This window comes from Scyliorhinus torazame, chromosome 8 (assembly GCF_047496885.1).
Source record: "Scyliorhinus torazame isolate Kashiwa2021f chromosome 8, sScyTor2.1, whole genome shotgun sequence".
NCBI lineage: Eukaryota > Metazoa > Chordata > Chondrichthyes > Carcharhiniformes > Scyliorhinidae > Scyliorhinus > Scyliorhinus torazame.
This window is the reverse complement of record NC_092714.1, coordinates 20,671,532-20,695,019: the sequence shown is the minus strand read 5'-3', so window position 1 is coordinate 20,695,019 and position 23,488 is coordinate 20,671,532. Positions and strand designations below refer to the sequence as shown.

The following is a 23,488-nucleotide window of genomic DNA, read 5'->3' as shown; positions in this document are numbered from 1 at the left end:
GAAAATACAGGAAATGAGGCACCTTCAAATAAAACACTTCCTACGAAGGAGACAGTAGGGTACCCGGGGCCCCAGAAAACACACTATTAGAGGACCTGATAGGCACATCATGTGGAAATGCCGGTGTTGAACTGGGGTGAATACAGTAAGAAGTCTTACAACACCAGGTTAAAGTCCAACAGGTTTGTTTTCAATCACCAGCTTTCGGAGCGCTGCTCCTTCCTCAGGTGAATGTTCACCTGAGGAAGGAGCTGTGCTCCGAAAGCTAGTGATTCGAAACAAACCAGGTGGACTTTAACCTGGTGTTGTAAGACTTCTTACTGATGGGGGAACTGTGTGGGAAAATATACGGACAATTACTGGATAGAGCTCATACACAACTGGATGAGACCAGACGAAAATGGAAGGACGAGCTGGAGATAGGGTGGGGACTCTGGAGCGAAGTACTGAGTAGGGCTAACTCCACCCCCTCCTGTGCAAGGTTCAGCCTAATGCAGCTCAAAGTGGTGCTCAGAGCGCACCTGACCAGAACCGAAATGAGCAGGTTCTTCCTGGAGGTGGAGGAAAATGTGAACGGTGCCAGCGGGGCTCGGACAACCACACCCACATGTTCTGGGCGGGGAATGGATGGAAGGGACCATTGGCCAAGCCAGAGTGGGGCAAAATGAATATAAAGTTAATTAAAGAAAGGACAGGGTAAACCTTTCTGTACAATAGAGTAAATTAATAGAGTAAATTTACACGGTTAAGAAAAATGTATATAACGGTTTATAAACACGGAAAATGCCAATAAAAAGTTTTAAAAAAAAATGTTTGTACATTCCAGGCCCCCGGCAGCCCAACAATTCTTAAATTCTGGAGAGATTCTCCAGATCGTCGATCGTGGCCTTTAACGCCCTTCGTCAGCAATGCCATCTCTAGCTCCAAAGAGACAATCCGAGTGCTATGGTCAGTGAGTGCCTCCTCCACCTTCTTGATCATTGCACCCTGTAACCGCCGATCCATCCTGTCCAAGGATGCCCGGATAGATGCCACGGCCTCCTCATCGCCTCCACCAGATCCTCAGCGACCGGTTGCTGCTTCTTAAATTTGCCTGTTAAGAAGTCCACCAACTCGTTGGTCGACAATTGGCTTGGCAACGGCACCACAGAGTCCTCTTGCCATTTTCTCCTCTTCTGCGGGTTGATGACCTTTTGAATCTGATGAGTCTCCCTTGCTCGACTTCTGCCTTGTATTTTATCCAGCAGCCATCACTCGCAAGAGTGGATCTTATTCTACCGTAACGCATCAACTTCTTCCCCCAAATCACCCGTGAACCAGGCAGAAAGGGCCAAAAAACCAAATCCCCAGGTGGGAGACATCACAGCGACGTGGCTGCAAGGGGATCAGGGCTGGGATCCAAATATCCAAGGATATGTGGCCTATCGAAAGAAGGTTGTATTGTTAGTAAGGATTGGAGTTAAATTGATAGCAAGGAGTGACATTGGAGCAGACCGCATAGAATCTCTGTGGGTAGAGTTGAAGAATTGCAAAGATAAAAAGACCCTGATGGGAGTTATGTACAGGCCCCCTGGCAGTAGTGAGGATCTGGGGCAGAAAATAAATCAGGAGATGGAAAAGGCATGTAAAAAAGGCAATATCACGATAATCATGGGGGACTTTAATATGCAGGTGGAAAGAGAAAAATCAGGTTGGGAGTGGATCCCAAGAAAAGGAATTTGTGGAATGGCTAGAGATTTTTTTTTGAGCAGCTTGTGACAGAGCCGACTAGGGAACAGGCAATTCCTGATTTGGTAATGTGTAATGAGGCAGACTTGATTAGGGATCTTAAGCTGAAGGAATCCTGACGGAGCAGTGACCACAATATGATAGAATTTGCCCTGCAGTTTGAGAGGGAGAAGCTGGAATCAGATGTAACGGTATTACAATTAAATAAGGATAACTACAAGACATGAGGGAGGAGCTGGCCAGAGTTGATTGGAAGAGGAGCCGAGCACAGAAAACAGTGGAACAGCAACAGCAGGAGATTTTGGGGGTTATTCGCGAGGACAAACAGAAATTCATCCCAAGGAGGAAACATGTCAAGGGGAGAACGAGGCTGACGAGGGAAGTCAAGGACAGCAGAAAAGCAGAAGAAAAAGCCTACAAAGTGGCGAGGATTAGTGGGAAGCCTGAGGATTGGGAAGTCTTGAAAAGCGAGCAGAAGTCAACTAAAAAAAAGCAATAAGGGGGGAGAAGATGAAATATGACTACAAGCCAGGGATGTACTTCTGAGGCTGTATAAGGCTCCGGTCAGACTCCATTTGGAGTACTGTGAGCAGTTTTGGGCCACGTATCTAAGGACGGATGTCCTGGCTTTGGAAAGAGTCCAGAGGAGGTTCACAAGATTGATCTCTGGAATGAACAGCTTGTCGTATGAGGAACGGTTGAGGACTCTGGGTCTGTACCCGTTGGAGTTTAGAAAGATGAGGGGAGTACCTCATTGAAACTTACAGGATACTGTGAGGCCTGGATAGAGTGTACGTGGGGAGGATGTTTCCACTTGTAGGAAAAACTAGAACCAGAGGACACCATCTCAGACTAAAGGGACAATCCTTGAGAACAGAGATGAGGAGGAATTTCTTCAGCCAGAGGGTGGTGAATCTGTGGAACATTTTGCCACAGAAGGCTGTGAAGGCCAAGTCACTGAATTTCTTTAAGACAGAGATAGATAGGTTCTTGATTAATAAGGGTTATGGGGAGAAGGCAGGAGAATGGGGGATGAGAAAAATATCAGCCATGACTGAATGGCGGAGCGGACTCGATGGGCCGAGTGGCCTAATTCTGCTCCTATGTCTTATGGTCTTTACCTGCCGCCGAAGTCGGGATGTTTCACGATGTTAAAGGCACTACATAAATACATGTTGATCCAAATAGGCGGAGTTTTGTCAGGTTTTTGGTACAGGGCCCGCTCTCATTCTCTCTTCCCCCCCCCCCCCCCCCCAACTGAGAACAAGGCCCGAAACAAAGTTGAATTTTGACCAGTCTTCAGGTGAGAAAGGCAGAGGATATGAAAAGTAAAAACCAAAATGGGCAGGTTAACCTCCGACAACAACACATTCTGTTGTCTGGGGAGGGTGGGGGTGGTGTGAAGTCAGGGAAGGGAACTGATGTTGAATTCTCTTGCCTTCGGTAGAAATACTTCGAGGAGACTGTGTGAAATATTCACTCAAGTTCAAACTCTTACGCAACTGACTGAAAGGAAACAAAAAAGACTTGAACTCATGCCATTTTTCCTCAGCAGGCAATTGTACAAGTCCTCAAGGCTTTGTTGAGCTTCTAAGCTGTGTGTTCGGAAAGTAAAACTGGGCTGGATGGTTGTTAAAGCGTGCAAGTTTTCTCGGATGACTGCTCCCTCCGCAGCACAGAAATGTTGTCAGCCTCCCCAGACCCCTGACTTGCTGTACACTCAGCTCAGTTTGAAGAACTGCAGTCCCACCCCATGCAGTCACAAGATCTGCTGCGGCCTCACGTTTACTGTTACCAAAATGAACTGGAGGAAAGAATTTTCTTTTAATAAAGCAGCTGAATCGGGAGTGAACACTTTCAATAAGAAAACATAACCCGCAGTGTGTTCCTGCAGTAGAAGTAGTAACAACTTGAATTTAGACAACAACATTAACAGAGGAAAATGTCTCAAGGCACATCATGGAAGAATAGTTCTTAAAAAAGTAAAGTGTGAAAATGAATTTTGTAACTTTGGGCTAAGAAACGAGGGGTGCTGGGAACTAAGGGCTTGATTTTAAGGCATGTATCACAAATGGAGGTAGGGACCTGGAGAGATTGAGGAAACCGTTAAGATCCTGAGGGGTAATGTGGAGAGGATGTTTCCTCTTGTGGGACAACCTAGAGCTAGGGCTCGTTCATTTCAGACAGAGATGAGGAGAAATATTTTTTCTCAGAGGTTCCTGAGTTCATGGTACTCTCTTCCTCAAAAGGCAGTGGAAATGAAGGCAGGGGTAGATAGATTCTTGATAAGTAAGGGAGTGAAAGGTTATCGGGGGCAGGCAAGAATATGGAATTGAGGTTTTAATCAGATTGCCATGATCTTATTGAATGGTGGACCTGATTCGAGGGGCCGAGGGGCCTGTTTCTGCTCCTAGTTCATAACTTTGGAGAGGGAATTCCAGATAGGAGGGCCTAGATGACTGAAGGCATGGGCACGAATGTTGGGGCAAAGGGAGTGAGGGATGGACAAGATGTCAGAGTTGAGGGAACAGAGTTCTGAGAGTCTGGAAGTTTGGAAAATCAAGTAGCTGTCAGTTTGTTAATCTCTTGGTGGGTTAGACAGGTGTAAGAAATTGGGGTCTTTAATAAACAGGCGTTTTCTGCATTTTGTAGGATTTTCTAAGCAGCATGAAGAGTCTTAGATCAAGCTGCCGTGTTGACATTCCTAAGCTGCTTATCTGTACAAGTGTTTAGGAAAGACCAAGGTATGACCCTCAGTGGGATGTAACCGGAAATGTTGACCTCGGGCAAGGTGATGCACAAAGTGGATGGTGACCGCTCTGAAGTTGAGTACCTTTCTGGTGTCCATTGGACAGAATAGTTTCCATCAGCGACTGACAATGGGTGAGCTACCAGACTTTGCTGAATTAATGTATTGGAAACAAGGTCCTTAGATGGGGCACTGCAAAGTGGTTGCTGCCCAGGACCAGTAATCAGATAGAAGAAAAATAACAAAATTGAATGAGAGGAATAGCCCATGTAGGACAATTATAGGCAACTAGACATAGACATAGACATAGAATTTACAGTGCAGGAGGCCATTCGGCCCATCGAGTCTGCACCGGCTCTTGGAAAGAGCACCCTACCCAAGGTCCACACTTCCACCCTATCCCCATAACCCAGTAACCCCACCCAACACTAAGGGCATGGTAAACTGGGATACACAGGAAAAAGGGACAATCTTTGCATTCAGAAAAGAATGGTACAGTACAGTACCACCAAAGGTTACTAATTCAAAGTCATTTTGAACTAAGCCAGGCCAGAATTGCAGGCCAATAGACTGACACTGATCCAGGGACAGACAATGTTAGCAACCTTTGAAGAACCTTGAACAACTGTGATACCATCAAATTGTTTTGTGATCACAATTTAGATACCATTAAAATAGCGATGAATGAAGTATTTGACAGAGAGCCTACATTGCGCCAAACTAATTAAATTCTGGTAATTAGAATTTTAATACATTGTCCAATTGAAAGACATATTGGAAAAGGGATGGTTTGGTTGAATTGATTCTCTTGGTTTGTCAATGATGGGCAGTTCACACAGTGAGATTTCCATTTAATATTGAAGGCATTTAAGGTTGTGCTTTGAACTACCAAATCAAGTTTTGACCAAGGTTTGGAGACTGATTCCATGGCCAGGAAGGTTGCAGGAAGTAGAGCAGAACTTTGAAGCAGGCCTTCAAAAGACGGGACTTTCAGAACGGATGTTTAAAAGGGATGAGAAAGGATATTAGAAGCAATTCAGAGAGGGTTCACCTGACTGATCCTTGGGATGTGGAGGTTATCTTATGAGGAAAGATGGGACCTTCACCCATGAGAAGAACAAAAGAATGGATGCAGAAAGGATATTTCCCCTTGTGGGAGAAACAAGAACTAGGGGGCAGAGTTTAAAAATAAGGGATCTCCCATTCAAGACAGAGATGAGGAGAAATTATTTCTCTCAGAGAGTCATGGAAATCTCTTCACCAGCAAATGGAAGAGGCAGGGTCACTGAATATTTTAAAGGCGGAAGTGGATAATTTCTTGACTAACAAGGAAGCCAAGGGGATTTGGGTGCCTGCACTGAGGTCGCAATCAGACCCGCCATGACCTTCCTGAATGTTGCCGAATGGCCTATTTCTGCTCCTGACTTGTATGATTGTTTGAGTATTAAGTCAAATAGGAAATAGTTTAAGAGCAGGATGTTGGATTGTAGCCAGAAGTGAACTTACAACAAAACACACAAGACTGCACTGCAGGGCCCTGGCCAATGGAGGGGCACAGAGAGATGGCTGGGGTGTGGAAGTACCAATCAGAGACTGGTATTTCTGAAAGGCTCAGCAGGCAATACAGAACAACGTTGGGCTTAGATTAGTGGGCCCTCATTTTAGAGCAGGAAAACAATACGCCAGATGTTGAGAAGTGGTGGAGTAGTTCCGATGGATCACGTGATTGTCTGGTTCCTGAACTTTTGCGTGCCGCGGCGGCCTGGTTTTCTGACATTCAGTCTGGCAGCTGAGGCAAAAGCGAGGTCGCCGACCTGAATTCGGGGTGAGCACTGCGAAGCCTTCAGCAAGGCGGCGGAGGCAGCGTGGCCAACGACCAACAAGGGGTGCAGCAGGGCAACTCTCAACCTCCATGCCAAGGCAAAGGAGGGTGGGAAACCAAAGAAAGAACAGAGGCCATATCAAGCCAGTACCCAGCAGCAGCCAGGCAGCCAACCAGGAGCGCACCTGGTCGTCTAGGCTCCCGGCCCAGCCACCTGAGTAAGAGCTGTGAGCAGTCGTGGGGTGTGAGTTCCAGGCAAGCGTGGTTTTCGGGGAGCAGTGGGGTGACTCAACCAGAGAGGCCAGGGCTGAGAGCGAGAGGGCTGGGCAGCAACCGGACCAGCGAGGGCGAGAGCAGAGACCAGGCCAGGCAGCCAGCAGCAGCAGCCAGTGAGCTACCACTGACAACCTGCGAGCTGAGGTCGCCGATGCAGGGGTGACTTGACCCTCAGGCCAGGGATGAGGACGGCAAAGAAGATGGCACTTTCTGAAAATTCATATTCATTGAAATCAAGAAAGATCAGTCGATAGGTTTAGCACACTGAGCTAAATCGCTGGCTTTTAAAGCAGACCAAGGCAGGCCAGCAGCACGGTTCAATTCCCGTACGAGCCTCCCCGAACAGGCGCCGGAATGTGGCGACTAGGGGCTTTTCACAGTAACTTCATTTGAATCCTACTTGTGACAATAAGCGATTTTCATTTCATTTCATGAAGAGACAGTCTGAATCAGGCAGTCAAAAACACAGCAAGTTGAAGGTGAGGCAAGAGGACAAAGCTGGGCAAAAAAACAGTTTACTTAAACAGGTTTGAAGTATTGAACAATGTCCAAACTGCGCATTCACCAACAACAACCACAAAAAGGTTTTGTGACTTATCTGATATCTTCGACTTGTTGATTTCCAGAGACAACACATAGCCTGGAAAACCTGAACAAGAAGCGGACTCTGAAATGGGAATGGCATTACAAGATAATGCTCAAGCTCATTGTTCTGCTGCTGAAGTGAGGGAAGGAACCTACTCTGAAGACATCGCCTTACAGTCAAAATCTGTTCCACTATTTCGTAATAAATAGACCAGGGAACATGGGTAATATGGAAAAGTGTTTGAAGTCCGAGGCCGAAGGCAGTTTAGAGTCTTCATGAATCCTATTTCCTGAGGGTGAAGAGAAATGGCATGATGGAAAGGAGAAATTGGTTGATTTTTTTCCAGAAACCTCGAAGGCAGTCTGCTGTTATGCTTTCAAATTGTTGCCTGATCCTAGTAATGGGAAACAGGCATCAACGATGGAGACTCTAACTGGAGAAATGTTGGAAGAGATATTGCTGATCATGAGCAGCACGGTAGCATAGTGGTTAGCACAATTGCTTCACAGCTCCAGGGTCCCAGGTTCGATTCCCGGCTTGGGTCACTGTATGTGCGGAGTCTGCACGTTCTCCCCGTGTGTGCATGGGTTTCCTCCGGGTGCTCCGGTTTCCTCCCACAGTCCAAAGAAGTGCGGGTTATGTGGATTGGCCATGCTAAATTGCCCTTAGTGTCCAAAATTGCCCTCAGTGTTGGGAGGGGTTACTGGGTTATGGGGATAGGGTGCTCTTGCCAAGAGCCGGTGCAGACTCGATGGGCCGAATGGCCTCCTTCTGCACTGTAAATTCTATGATTCTATGAAACTTCCAAACGTCATATTAAGGCTATGTGTCCGTTTGTTCAACGGTGTAAATTATGTGAAAGAATTGATTCTGCATTATCGGCTCAGTTTGGAAAGGAGTGTTCTTACTGGAGCAAAGTGCTGTTGCCACGGTCAAACTGCTATTTGCCTTGGGACTTCCTATAAGGGGACACGAGAAGCCATTAGTGTCAAGTCGAAGAGGGACTTTTTCAGCCTGCCTTGAAGATCTCAGTGATTTTCATGAGATTCTCAGAGAGTGTTTGGAAAGTTATCAATATTGTAGCTCAGGGAAGACCAACCTTTTAATGAGCAGAACTTACGCCGACTTCATCACGATAATGAGTGGCTCAGAAACCAATTCACTCATGAAGTAAAAAATGCTAAATACTATTCCATGGCGGCACGATGGTACAGTGGCTAGCACTACTGCCTCACAGTTCCAGGGTCCCGGGTTCAATTCCAGTCTGTGTGGAGTCTGCACGTTCTCCCTGTGTCTGTGTTTCCTCCGGGTGCTCCGGTTTCCTCCCACAGTCCAAAGATGTGCAGGTTAGGTGGATTGGTCATGCTGAAATTGCCTCTTAGTGTCCAAAAATAAAAGTTAGGTGGGGTTTCTGGGTTATGGGGATAGGTTGGAGGCGTGGGTTTAAGTAGGGTGCTCTTTCCAAGGGCCGGTGCAAACGCGATGGGCCGAATGGCCTCCTTCTGCACTGTAAATTCTATGATTCGGTGTTAAATAGAATAATGTTAGTTAATGCAGCTCTGTGTCTGACTTCATCATTGATGAGTCTGGCAAATAGGAATTAAATTAAACTTTACTTAAGAGTAATATTGCTATCCGCTCTGTCTGATCTAGTTTGTTTAATGATCAGTATAGTTTGGACAGATGTATCTGGAGTGTGGTAATGAAGACCAATTTTAGGCATATTATAAACTCTTGGAGGTGAGCGCTACAGCCCATTCTGAAACCCACTTCCACTGTGTTAGGAAAGTGTGTGGTCTTAACGGTCTATGCCTCATTATTCCCCACACTGTGAATTACACATTGCAGCCATGCTGTTGAGGAAGTTAGTGGAGAGATAAATAGTTAAAAAGGGCCACACAGTCATCTTCCACTCAGATAGGCAGGCAGAGAGCTGGGAGCAAGACATCAGAGAATGTTGATTAGAATGGATTGAGAAAAAGACAGGGCACTGTTCATTTCGGATGTCACTTCTTATTATTTGGTTGCCTGTGGAATCTGGATAAAGGCTTATGTCAAGACAGGAAGTAGTGCAAGAGCTTGTTTTTTAAAAGCTGGTAAATTGTCGGAGGAAGGAATCCCAAGCAGAAATAAGGACTTGCAGAGTTTTCCATTTCTGTGAGAGGATCAGTTGCAGACAGATGAAGTTACAAATTTGATTGAGCTGTCCCAATGTCAATTTCTCATCCTTCTCTCTGTTCCCGATGTTGCGTGTTGCAAAAATCACAGAGAAGTCTACCCCTTAAGCACGGTGGACATTATATAGGTTACTAAGTGGTGTCCAACTGATTTGGCTGAACTCATTCTATGGTAGAATTGAGGGCCAGGTTAAATACTGCAGGGATGGGACAGCTGCTACTGATTTGCCACCAGAAGATCAAGATTGGAACAGAGGAAAATGAAAGAAAGACCTGAATTCATCCAGCACTTTTCATGACCTCAGGATGTCAAAGTTATCCAAACAAAAAGTCAGTGTAATGTAGGAAACACGGCAGTCAATTTGTGTTTAGCAAGCTCCCATGAACAGCACTTTGGTTATGACCAAATAGTCTGTTTTTAGTGACTTTGATTGGAGGATAAATCTTGGCCAAGAGGCTAGAAAGAACTTCCCTTCTTTCTTCACATTCACTACGACAAGCAAGACTCGGCCTCGGTCCGACTTCTCAAGAGAAATGGGATGTGTGGGAGGTTGAGTGATCAGTTGCACTAATTGTCATGGAACAAAACTGAAGCAGCAGCCTAGACCTTGTCCTCAAGCCGCTGGGGTGGGACTTGAGCCATGGGTAATAGGACCAAAGAGGAAGAGACAGCTGTCGCAATCCATTTCCAAATGGGAAGAAGTCTACAGAACAAAATGTCTGTGCAGTAGATTTGGCAACTCAACTCTGGGAGACCATAGGATGGCCTGTGGAATGGACAGCTTATTGGGTAAACTAACTCTCCCTCCATTCTGCATCCAAGCTTTGTGGTAACTAGTGTAACTATGCAGGAAAAGGATAGCCATAACATTCCCTGGCTCCAACATCACTCAGTTTAATGAGGCCACAATTAACACACACACGAAAAGTTATAAACAAAAACAAAAAAGAAGGGTAAGTAAATAGCATAAACTCCACTGTACCAGGAATTCCAAACTCTCAGAGAGAGGGGAACTAAAACAAAAGTTTGTTACATTCTCATCTGTCTTTGTGAAGACATGTGTCTCTCAAATCGAGCAACTGAGCAGAATTCCATGGTCAAGAATGAGTTTCACGTGTTCCACTTGTAGCTTTGTGGCACTAAGTTACAGAGACCCAGGAGGTTCCGGCTCACTGCTCTCTCTCATGTCAACGCAAAGTTTACTAATCTTAAGTCAGTGGTCGACACGACTGGTTTCTGAATTCCTGGGCTAGAGAAAGGATAAATCAGACAAAGTCCCTACAGTACTTGCGACCGCACAGTGAAGATATCAGAGGAGGCAAGGTCAGGCTGGGTGTTCCAATGTTGCAAACTCTGCTACCACCCACTTTCCTGGACCACATAAGAACAACAATGTAGTATGCAGTACGAGGACTGTTGGAACCACACCCCAGTAGGAGTCATTGCTGACAGGAAAAAAATCTTAATTGGTTGGGGGGAGGGTGAACAATTAATACAACAGAAATGCTTATATTAATACTGCACCTGGCAGAATGTCCCAAAGCACTTCACAGCAATGAAGTACTTTGGTTGCAACTTAGGAATCACGCAGTTAATTTGAACACAATGAGGTTCCAAAAACAAGCAGTTATATAACAACCAAATAATCTGTTACCTCTTGGTTAAGGATCAAATATTATCAGGACACACTCCTGCTCTTCTGCAAGGCCAGGATGGTTCAGTTCGTACCACTCATGCCAAGTGTTCGAAGATTCGGGGCTTAACCCTCCCTTCAGGATTTTAGCCCTAAAGGCCAACACTCTTAAAGTCACATACCAACAGAGTGGGAAAAATGTTGTTGCAATGAGGTCTCACCCACTTATTCAGGAAGGTGAGCAGGTGAAGTCTATAGTCCTACATCATAAAAACAGCCCCAACATTCCTCCCATTGTACTTTACAGGATCCGGCCATTTGCAAAATGGCTGCCACGTTTGATGACACACAAACAATTCCTTTGCTTCAAACTAAACAATATTAAAGGTGCCAATTAATTGCAACGTGTTGATTTTAGTACAAAGTACTTTGAGACGTTTGTGAGAGATTTGATACGGAGTTAGAATCATGGGGCAGTATTTTCCGGTACCAAGGCGAAATTCCTGCCCAAAGTCAACCGACCAATTTTCCCTCAGATCTTCTGTCCAGGCCATCATAGAATTTACAGTGCAGAAGGAGGCAATCGGCCCATCAAGTCTGCACCGGTTCTTGGAAAGAGCACCCTACCCAAGGTCAACACCTCCACCCTATCCCCATAACCCAGTAATCCCACCCAACACTAAGGGCAATTTTGGACACTAAGGGCAATTTATCTTGACCAATCCACCTAACCTGCACATCTTTGGACTGTGGGAGGAAACCGGAGCACCCGGAGGAAACCCACGCACACACGGGGAGGATGTGCAGACTCCGCCCAGACAGTGACCCAAGCCGGAATCGAACCTGGGACCCTGGAGCTGTGAAGCAATTGTGCTATCCACAATGCTACCGTGCTCCCATGCCCAAGATGATTCCCAAGATGGGTGTGGCTATACAATTTGGGCGACACAATCGAACAGCACAGAATATGACCATTTGGTCCTGCGTCAACTCCTTGAATTCAATTAGCCCCTCCCCCCAAAAGTCCTGCAATTTTCACTTCTTTCTGAAGTTCCTTTTAGAAAATTATTGAATCTGCTGCCACCACTCTTTTAGTTCAGCACATTCCTGATCATGACAATTTGCTTTGTAAAAGAAAAATTCTTCATGCCATCCTCTCTCAATCAACACACTCCTTTGCCAATTATCTTAAATTTATGTTTTCTGGTTACTGACCCTGAAAATGAGCTGAAAGTCGTTCCCCCCCATCTCGTCTATCAAAATCCTTATGATTTGATAACCTCGATTAAATCTATTTGATCTTCTCTGGTTTAGCACACTGGGCTAAATCGCTGGCTTTTAAAGCAGACCAAGGCAGGCCAGCAGCACGGTTCGATTCCCGTACCAGCCTCCCCGAACAGACGCCGGAATGTGGCGACTAGGGGCTTTTCACAGTAACTTCATTGAAGCCTACTCGTGACAATAAGCGATTTTCATTTCATTTCTGCTTTAAGGAATAACTTCAGCGTCTCTAGTCTCACCACATAACTGGAACCCCTTAACCCTGGTGCCCTTCTCGTTAGGATTGCCAATCCTCCAGGATTGGCCTGAAGTCCCCGGGGACTGAAGATCAACCTTCAGGACACTGCCGTGTGCGATCCCGGAGAAAAATCACGACAACATTAAAAAGGATTGCTTTCTTTGGTCATTTCCTTTGACCACTTCTCTTTGCCAGACATAAAAATACTGAAAATGAAAAAGGAAAGGGCTGGTTGGTTGGCCAGTCAAGGATCATTCAACGAGTTTTTTTTGGATTTCCGATAGAAAGACAAGTGCGTCACAAGGATGGAGGTGTTGGCCGACTAATGGCTGGAAAATGCGGCCAAGTCATGTAATGAAACCTCCATGAATACTTTTAATCACAGTTGGCAACCCTTACCACTGTAAATCTCCTCTGCACCCTGCACCCTCTCCAAGGCCTTGACAATCTTCTGAAATGATTATGCATAGAATTGTGCACAATCCTCCAGATGGGGCCTAACCAGCGATTTATAACGGGTTACCATAACATCCTTGATTTCATACTCTGTGCCTTTTAGGTATAAAGCGAACGCCTGTAGTAATCTTCTCAATTGGCCCTGTCGCTTTCAAAGTTTTGCTGACAAACACCCCCGGGTCTCTCTTTTCCTGTACCCCCTTAAAATTTTTATTTATATTGCCTCTGCATATTTTTCTTGCAAAATGCATTACTCCATAAATACAAGATATTTGTTGGCCTTTTTTTCTGGAAAAGGGTGAAAAGCACAAGACAGCAAGATGAACATGGAAGGCAGCAAACAAGGGGAGGCAATATGTAACGTACGTGTTACTATTCATGTACTGGAATTAATGTCATTATTGCGGCCCTGGCTGATGTGTGCTGATTCCGAGAGAGTTCGGCTAACAGGGATATTAAAAAAACAAAAACTCTTTAGGAACTGGTCAGAAACATAAACCACGGATGGGGAAGCATTTACAAGGCTAGAGCAGAAGAGCGAGACTAATTGGAAAACTCTTTCAAAAGAACCAGCATAGGAACAATGGGCCGAATGGCCTCCTAGCCCCTGATCCTGTGATAAGAGACCCAATACCACAGCACATTTAGTCAGTATGTAGCTGAGCAGCACAGGCTAGAAAGGCCGCACTGTGGGTCCCTACAGTACAAGGGTGTAGCACAGACAGAGCCCATTCAGCCCATTGTACCTTACTGTACAACATATTGAAGGTGTTTCCTGACTCCTTTCTTAGTATCCATCTAATTAGAGCAGCAGAACCACTCTCGCCAATTCCATCCAATTACAGGACGATGAACAGGAGGTGCTGGAGGAGAGGCACAGTGACCGTGTCTGCATGGGTTTCCTCCGGGTGCTCCGGTTTCCTCCCACAGTCCAAAGATGTGTAGGTTAGGTGGATTGGCCATGATAAATTGCCTTTAAGTGTCCAAAAAAGGTTAGGTGGGGTTAGGGGGATAGTGTGGAGGTGTGGGCTTAGGTCAGATGTTCTTTCCAAGGACCGGTGCAGACTCGATGGGCTGAATGGCCTCCTTCTGCACTGTAAATTTGATGTCTATGTCTATATGTTTAGACCACCCACTAAATCAGTATTTTTCAAACTTTTTATCCCGGGACCCACTTTTGCCAACCGGCTGACCTTCGAGACCCACACCGGCCGACCTTTGCAATACACGCCTTGTTTCCTTACCTTTAATGTGGAAGGGGAGCCTGCTTGATCCTCAGAATCTCACTCCAATCAAGTCCACAGGAGAGGGCAATGTGCCTATCAGATGCAGAGTTCAGCCAGTTACTTTGTGCCATCTTCATCTTTATGAGAATGGAATATCCAACCTCACACATGTAGGCTGCCGTGAAGGGCAATAGCAACAAAATGCTTGTTTTACTCACCACGGGATACTCCTGGGAGATGCTACTTCAGAACGCTGACAGCCACATGTGCTATTGGTGCATTTTTAATGTGCTATCACTGGTCAGGTACAACAGCGTAGTCTTTTATTTTGGACTTGATGTGGAGATGCCGGCGTTGGACTGGGGTGAGCACATTAAGAAGTCTTACAACACCAGGTTAAAGTCCAACAGGTTTGTTTCAAATCACTAGCTTTCGGAACACTGCTCCTTCCTCAGGTGAATTATTTTGGAGTCAGCTGCAAGTTAATAGCTGACTCTGGGTCTCAACCTCAAAAGGAATTTTTGATCCAACACTTCTCTTTCAAAATCTGAAACTTTTCCTCTCATTTGCCAGTACTTCCCTGCATATAACACACATGGGCTTTGCATCCTTATTTGCATTGGCACAATTGACAAAACTATACCTCAAGAAAACATCTTCATACTGCTTGGTTCCTGAGTAACGTTTCTTCTTTGTAGGCTGTTAACCAGAGGCCCTGGAGCACTGTACAAACCTAACACTAGCAGTGCTCTGTCCTGCCTTGGACTCTTCTGAGCAGCTCTCTCCAGCAGATTCAGATGTGAGATTCTGGCCAGTAAGTTCTCTGCCTATTTGTGTATCTGGCTGCCTCTTCCTTGTAAGAAAACGATTCATCTTCACTGTCCTCCTGCCAGCAGTTAGAAAATGGAAGAAACTCTCCTCCGTGATTTGCCGTACATTCAGGGTGCTTGACATCAAGTGTATATGCAGGGCGCATGACCTGCTCACTGCTGCCACTTCTGGACACAACCTCATTTCATTCTTATTTAAAAGGCAGCAACAGTCGCCATTCTCAATAAAAAGCCAGCAGCGACCGTGGGGAACTTCTCCTCGACTATGGGGAACTTCTCCCCCTCATCAATCTGGGAGCCCATTCCACGAGTAGAGCAAAACATCCTGATGTTGGTCCTAATTTTACCTTTCACTATGCCAAGCCCATGAGTCATCCCAAAACAAAATACACTGCATTTACACAATGGTGATCACCACCTCAGAATATCCCAAAGTGCTTTAAAACCTGAAGAAGTATTTTTTGATTATAGTTAATGTCAAAAAAAGGAAGCCTATTTGCACCGAGCAACTGCCCAGAACAGCAATGTGACAATGGCCAAACAATCCTTTTGGGATGCTGATTGAGGGGATAAATATCGGCCAGGGCACCAGGGATAATTCCTTTCCTCTTCTCAGAAATAGTGCCCTGGCCTTCTTTATGTCATGAAGAACAGTTGGGGCCTTGATTTATCATCTCATCCGAAAGATGGCACTTCTGGCACTGCAGCACTCCCTCAGTACCACACCGGAGTACCAGTTTGAATGGTCAAGCTCCAAATTGAGCTCTTCCTTATGCTCTTGTTTAAATTTATATGAACAAATCAAATACAAGATACATATTGCTCCATCTTACAATACATAAACTTTATTACATTGCTTCTCAGCTATCTCCTTTCAAGGTACAAGAACCCAAGTTTCTCTAGCACCTCCTTGTCATGGAAACCCATTTTTATTTAACCAAATGCACTCACTGAAGGATGACCGGGTCAGTTGTGGGATATTCACTCCCTCTAATTTAAAGGGTGCGGAGGTAAATTGCATTGCCCAATCACTGCCTTGGCTGGAATCAGCTGACCTCTGGAATATTATAGCTAGGGCATTGCCTGATCTTCAGTTTCATAGAACATAGAACAGTTACAGCACAGATGTGAAAGGGTCAGAATTAACAATTGGTCAACTGCCAGTTTCATCACGAACACTTCCAGGAGGAAAATAAGAAATTCGTTATTTAATCAGGAGCTGGGCAACATAGGTCACCCCCCCAGGTTTTAAAATCAGGAAATTCTGGATACACACAACAAATCCATCCATACGTTATCAGGCAGATTAAACTGTTCCTACCTCCCTCTTTTAAAAGTCTGCAAACCCCGCTTTTTTCACTCTATCTTTACATTCCTCTCCCCAGCATCTGTTTAAGTTCCCTCTTACGCATCTCGCTTACAATATTACCTCCCCTCCTGGGAAGGGCTCAAGAATCACAATCACCTCACCCACTCGCTGTCTGGGAGGAGATGCTCTGCCTGAACAAAGGGTTTCTGACAAAAGGTTATCTTCAATACGTTTCCAGAATTTGGATTCCAGATTCCCCCCCTCCCCCACCCCCCATTCCCATCTCCCTCCCCCATTCCCATCTCCCCCACCCCCATTCCCCCCACCCCCCATTCCCATCTCCCCCACCCCCCATTCCCATCTCCCCCGCCCCCCATTCCCATCTCCCCCACCCCCCATTCCCATCTCCCCCCCCCCCATTCCCATCTCCCCCCCACACACCTCCCCAAACCCCCCCCCCCCACCGCCATACACACTTCCCCTATGCCTTCTATGCATTCCCCATGCACCCCCCCCATGCCCCTATGCCCACCTCCCCTTACACCCGTGCCCACTACACCCAGATGCCCACCTCCCTCACACCCACACCCATGCACACCACCCCCCATACAAACCTCCCCCACACCCCCCTCCACCTTCCACGTTTTGACAGCCGCAGAGTGGGAATTTGGGCTTTAAAAACAACTCTAAACTTAACAAAAACGTTCATTTCCTTCCCCCAAAGTGACCCACATGGGACCCCTTGGCCCAAACTAAAGGAACACTTCTGGAGGTGTCTGTCTGTCTCCCCCCTCTCAGCATATTAACTGGGGGGGGGGGGGGGGGGCACATTAACAACATCAGGGATGGAGGGATCCCAGATAAGCAGAATCCAAGGAGCTGCCAACAAGAGTAAAGGAAGCTGCTCCTTGCCCTGCTTCAAGGTGACTTTCTGAATCAAGAGCAGGCGAAGGAAACCGTTAGAACAATGGAGCTGCTGCTGGTGGGGGGAGGCTCTGAATACAAAGTGAAAGGGACTTTATAAAATACTTACTCAGCTGCAGGAGGCTGAAGGAACACAGAAAGATTTCAACTCTCGTCATCTTGCGACCCCCTCACTTCAAGACAAAAGGGAGAAAGTTCCTCCAGAACTTTTCTTGCGGAGTTTTGAGGGTAGGTGTTTGGCAGGCTGGGAGTAGCGGGATGGGATCTGGGAATGTCCGACCTGTTGTTGCTGCTTCTCCTCAGCCACTGAACACTTCTGCACTCTCCCGTCTGTCAGGGCAGCGGCGCTCGCGGGGTCCTAGCGCCCGGCCCGCCGAGCAGCCACTCTCATCCTGCAAGATCAGCGGCACAACTTGGCTGCACACCAGTTAGCCTCCTCGCCTGATAATAATAATCATCTTTATGAGTGTCACAAGTAGGCTTACATTAACACTGCAAAGAAGTTACTGTGAGAAGCCCCCAGTCACCACATTCCGGCCCCTGTTCGGCTACGCGGAGGGAGAATTCAGAATGTCCAATTCACCGAACAAGCACGTCTTTCGGGACTTGTGGGAGGAAACCGGAGCACCCGGAGGAAACCCACGCAGTCACGGGGAGAACGTGCAGACTCCGCACAGATGGCGACCCAAGCCGGGAATCGAACCCGGGTCCCTGGCGCTGTCAAGCAACAGTGATAACCACTGTGCTACCGTACTGCCCGTCTAGAGCCCCTCCTGCCTTTGTGGAATGGCTACCGTACAGGAGGACACCACTTTGCCCATCCTGCCTTTTCTCTGCAAGAGCAATCAACCCAAGACCCCCTCTCGGACCGCCTCCTCTCTGGAAGGGAGGCTGTGACGTTGGTACAGACGCAAGGGTATCCAATCTGCCCAGCGCACCCTGCATTGTGTGGCTCTACTGCGGGGAGAGGGGGGAAGGCAAATGTGGCTGAATGGCCCGAATAGACATCTTGATAACGGTATTGCAGGATTGTTGTTGCTGACCTTGTGTTGTTGCTGCCTGTGGTTTAGTGCTTGTACCGTTTTGTTTGGCCAATTGTAATGTTTACTGTTTAATAAACAAAATATTCCTCTCTCAGTGCTGCATTTTTCCCTGCAATCCCCATTCCCCCCACCAAAAGTTCTTGTTGAATGCCTCAATTGAACATGGAGGCAGTTGGAGGCACCACTCACTCGGCAGATTCCAGATCCTCGCCACTCGCTGCGTGAAAATGCTTTTCCTCATGCCATCATTGTTTCTTCTGCCAATCACCTTCCATCTGTGCCCCCTGGTTCTCGACCCTTCTGCTCACTGGAACGGTTTCTCACCAGCTAACCTGTCCAGAACCTTCATGGACTTAAACACTTCTAGCAAATCTCCTCTTAATCTTCTCTTAGAACATAGAACATAGAACGATACAGCGCAGTACATGCCCTTCGGCCCACAATGTTGCACCGACATGGGAAGTCAAAAAACAAAAGCCATCTAACCTACACTATGCCATTATCATCCATATGCTTATCCAATAAACTTTTAAATGCCCTCAATGTTGGCGAGTTCACTACTGTTGCAGGTAGGGCATTCCACGGCCTCACCACTCTTTGCGTAAAGAACCTACCTCTGACCTATGTCCTATATCTATTACCCCTCAGTTTAAGGCTATGTCCCCTCATGCTAGCCATTTCCATCCGCGGGAGAAGGCTCTCACTGTCCACCCTATCTAACCCCCTGATCATTTTGTATGCCTCTATTAAGTCTCCTCTTAACCTTCTTCTCTCTAACGAAAACAACCTCAAGTCCATCAGCCTTTCCTCATAAGATTTTCCCTCCATACCAGGCAACATCCTGGTAAATCTCCTCTGCACCCGCTCTAAAGCTTCCACGTCCTTCCTATAATGCGGTGACCAGAACTGTACGCAATACTCCAAATGCGGCCGTACCAGAGTTTTGTACAGCTGCAACATGACCTCATGACTCCGGAACTCAATCCCTCTACCAATAAAGGCCAACACTCCATAGGCCTTCTTCACAACCCTATCAACCTGGGTGGCAACTTTCAGGGATCTATGTACATGGACACCTAGATCCCTCTGCTCATCCACACTTCCAAGAACTTTACCATTAGCCAAATATTCCGCATTCCTGTTATTCCTTCCAAACTGAATCACCTCACACTTCTCTACATTAAACTCCATTTGCCACCTCTCAGCCCAGCTCTGCAGCTTATCTATGTCCCTCTGTAACCTGCTACATCCTTCCGCACTGCCGACAACACCACCGACTTTAGTGTCGTCTGCAAATTTACTCACCCACCCTTCTGCGCCCTCCTCTAGGTCATTGATAAAAATGACAAACAGCAACGGCCCCAGAACAGATCCTTGTGGTACGCCACTTGTAACTGAACTCCATTCTGAACATTTCCCATCAACCACCACCCTCTGTCTTCTTTCAGCTAGCCAATTTCTGATCCACATCTCTAAATCACCCTCAATCCCCAGCCTCCGTATTTTCTGCAACAGCCTACCGTGGGGAACCTTATCAAACGCTTTACTGAAATCCATATACACCACATCAACTGCTCTACCCTCGTCTACCTGTTCAGTAACCTTTTCAAAGAACTCGATAAGGTTTGTGAGGCATGACCTACCCTTCACAAAGCCATGCTGACTATCCCTAATCATATTATTCATATCTAGATGATTATAAATCTTGTCTCTTATAATCCCCTCCAAGACTTTACCCACAACATACGTGAGGCTCACCGGTCTATAGTTGCCGGGGTTGTCTCTACTCCCCTTCTTGAACAAAGGAACCACATTTGCTATCCTCCAGTCCTCTGGCACTATTCCTGTAGCCAATGATGACATAAAAATCAAAGCCAAAGGCCCAGCAATCTCTTCCCTGGCTTCCCAGAGAATCCTAGGCTAAATCCCTTCAGACCCCGGGGACTTATCTATTTTCAGCCTGTCCAGAATTGCCAACACCTATTCCCTACGTACCTCAATGCCATCTATTCTAATAGCCTGTGTCTCAGCATTCTCCTCCACAACATTATCTTTTTCCTGAGTGAATACTGACGAAAAATATTCGTTTAGTATCTCGCCTATCTCTTCAGACTCCACACACAACTTCCCATCCCTGTCCTTGACTGGCCCTACTCTTACCCTAGTCATTCTTTTATTCCTGACATACCTATAGAAAGCTTTTGGGTTTTCCTTGATCCTACCTGCCTAATACTTCTCATGTCCCCTCCTTGCTCGCCTTAGCTCCCTCTTTAGATCCTTCCTCGCTACCTTGTAATTATCAAGCGCCCCAACTGAAACTTCACTCCTCATCTTCCCATAGGCCTCCTTCTTCCTCTTAACAAGAGATTCCACTTCTTTGGTAAACCACGGTTCCCTCGCTCGACGCCTTCCTCCCTGCCTGTCCGGTACGTACTTATCAAGAACACGCAGTAGCTGTTCCTTAAACCAGCTCCACATATCCAGTGTGCCCAACACTTGTAGCCTACTTCTCCAACCTATCCCCTCCAAGTCATGTCTAATGGCATCATAATTGCCCTTCCCCCAGCTATAACTCTTGCCCTGCGGGGTATACTTATCCCTTTCCATCACTAACGTGAACGTCACCGAATTGTGGTCACTGTCCCCAAAGTGCTCACCTACCTCCAGATCTAACACCTGGCCTGGTTCATTACCCAAAACCAATTCCAATGTGGCGTCTCCTCTTGTTGGCCTGTCAACATATTGTGTCAGGAAACCCTCCTGCACACATTGTACAAAAAACGACCCATCTAATGTGCTCGAACTATATCTTTTCCAGTCAATATTTGGAAAGTTAAAGTCTCCCAGAATAACTACCCTGTTACTTTTGCTCTTATCCAGAATCATCTTCGCCATCCTTTCCTCTACATCCCTAGAACTATTTGGAGGCCTATAGAAAACTCCCAACAGAGTGACCTCTCCTTTCCTGTTTTTAACCTCAGCCCATACTACCTCGGAAGAAGAGTCCCCATCTAGCATCCTCTCCGCCACCGTAATACTGTTTTTGACTAGCTGCGCCACACCTCCCCCTCTTTTGCCTCCTTCTCTGAGCTTACTAAAACACCTAAACCCCGGAACCTGCAACAACCATTCCTGTCCCTGCTCTATCCATGTCTCCGAAATGGCCACAACATCGAAGTCCCAGGTATTGGGACTCCAGGTACTCCTGGCATTGAAGTAGACACACTTCAAACCACCTACCCGAACACTGGCCCCCTCCTGCGAAGTCAATTCTGTGCTCCTGACCTCTATACTCTCAATCTCTCGTACCCTAAAACTACAATCCAGGTTCCCATGCCCCTGCTGTATTAGTTTAAACCCCCCCCAAAGAGCACTAACAAATCTCCCCCCCAGGATATTTGTGCCCCTCAGGTTCAGATGTAGACCATCCTGTCTGTAGAGGTCCCACCTTCCCCAGAAAGAGCCCCAGTTATCCAGAAATCTGAATCCCTCCCGCCTGCACCATCCCTGTAGCCACGTGTTTAATTGCTCTCTCTCCCTATTCCTCATCTCATTATCACGTGGCACAGGCAACAACCCAGAGATAACAACTCTGTTTGTTCTCGTTCTGAGCTTCCATCCTAGCTCCCTGAAAGCCTGCCTGACATTCTTGTCCCCTTTCCTACCTATGTCGTTAGTGCCAATGTGGACCACGACTTGGGGCTGCTCCCCCTTAAGGACTCAGAAAACACGATCCGAGACATCACGTACCCTTGCACCTGGGAGGCGACATACCAAACGTGAGTCTCTCTCGCTCCCACAAAATCTCCTATCTGTGCCCCTGACTATCGAGTCCCCAATTACTAATGCTCTGCTCCTCTCCCCCCTTCCCTTCTGAGCAACAGGGACAGACTCCGTGCCAGAGGCCCGTACCCCATGGCTTACCCCTGGTAAGTCCCCCCCCCCCCACAAGTATCCAAAGTGGTATACTTGTTACTCAGGGGAATGACCGCAGGGGATCCCTGCACTGACTGCTTCTTCCCAGTCCCTCTTACAGTTACCCATCTATCTCCAATCTTTGGTGTAACTAATTCCCTGAAGCTGCTATCTATGACCCCCTCTGCCTCCTGAATGATCCAAAGTTCATCCAACTCCAGCTCCAGTTCCCTAACTCGGTCTTGGAGGAGCTGGAGATGGCAGCACTTCCTGCAGGTAAAATCAGCAGGGACACTAACGGCATCCCTCACCTCAAACATCCTGCAGGAGGAACATTGCACTACCTTCCCTGCCATCCCTCTAACCTCCAACCAAGATCTGGTTAATAAATAAATAAATAAAAAATATTATAATAATATGGCACTTACCTCACACCAATGAGTCTTATTATTAGGTTAGAGGAGGAGGGCGGGTGGGAGACACTACACGTGTAGTGTCTCCGGTTTCCTCTCCACCAGAATTTATTGGTTGGGGGGGGGGGGGGGGGGCCTTCCCAGAAGTCCGCGGGTCGAACTTCCGGTTCCCGCCTTATATTTAAAAAAAAACAGAAAAGAAGAACAGAAACGGGACCAGGTAAGGGTTTTTAAAGTAAAAACTTACCTCCCAGAAGGCCCTTGCGCACCGCTCCCGCCAAGATCCAAAGTGCTGCTCCTGCAAAGGTAAGGGTTTTTAAAGTAAAGAGAACATCCCCAGCTCCTCCAATTTATCCATACCCCAGCAACCATTGTTGTAATTATTTTCTGCAACCTTACTCCCTTATGAAAATGTGGTGCCCAAAATTGGGCACAGTACACTGCTTGAGACCGAACAAGACATTTAGAAAAATAAAATTGATGCACCATAGGAGTAGCAGCAGGGCTTAAAGTGCAGAACTATACCAAATTTGAAAAGAATAGGAGAAAAATTGAGATGTAGCGATGCCAGGCTTTACTTACAAATGTTTGAGTAGTGAGGCAGGGCAAGGGTGCTCTGCTTCATCCACACAATTGTGATCCCTTTGCTATCACAATAGCACATAGAAAGACAAGCAGCTGGATTCTCCGCCGGCGGGGTGCTCCGTTCTGCCGGCAGCCTGGGGGTTTCCCGACGGTGTGGGGCTTCCCCGCAATGGGAAACCCCATTGACTGGCCAGCGGGGCGAAACAGAAAAGTGGCATGGCGGGGCCGAGAATCCAGCCCAAGAAATAGAAGCTGGAGTAGACTATACTGTAGTGATATCATGGGTGTGTTGTAAT

The 23,488-nt window shown here is 46.7% G+C and overlaps 1 protein-coding gene across 3 annotated transcripts in view; it reads right to left on the bottom strand.

Annotated features, from left to right (window-relative positions):
• The window catches only part of LOC140427667 (junctional adhesion molecule B-like), a 117,845-nt gene extending 100,284 nt beyond the window's left edge, over positions 1-17,561 (bottom strand). For 2 of the 3 annotated variants that reach the window (XM_072513143.1, XM_072513142.1), the window contains exon 1: positions 17,346-17,561. In XM_072513143.1, coding sequence (XP_072369244.1) covers positions 17,346-17,394 — 49 coding nt within the window. In that variant the 5' untranslated portion in view covers positions 17,395-17,561. The remainder of the gene's footprint in view (positions 1-17,345) is intronic. The other variant, XM_072513141.1, reaches the window with a different exon arrangement.
• Between the last annotated feature and the right edge of the window lie 5,927 nt (positions 17,562-23,488).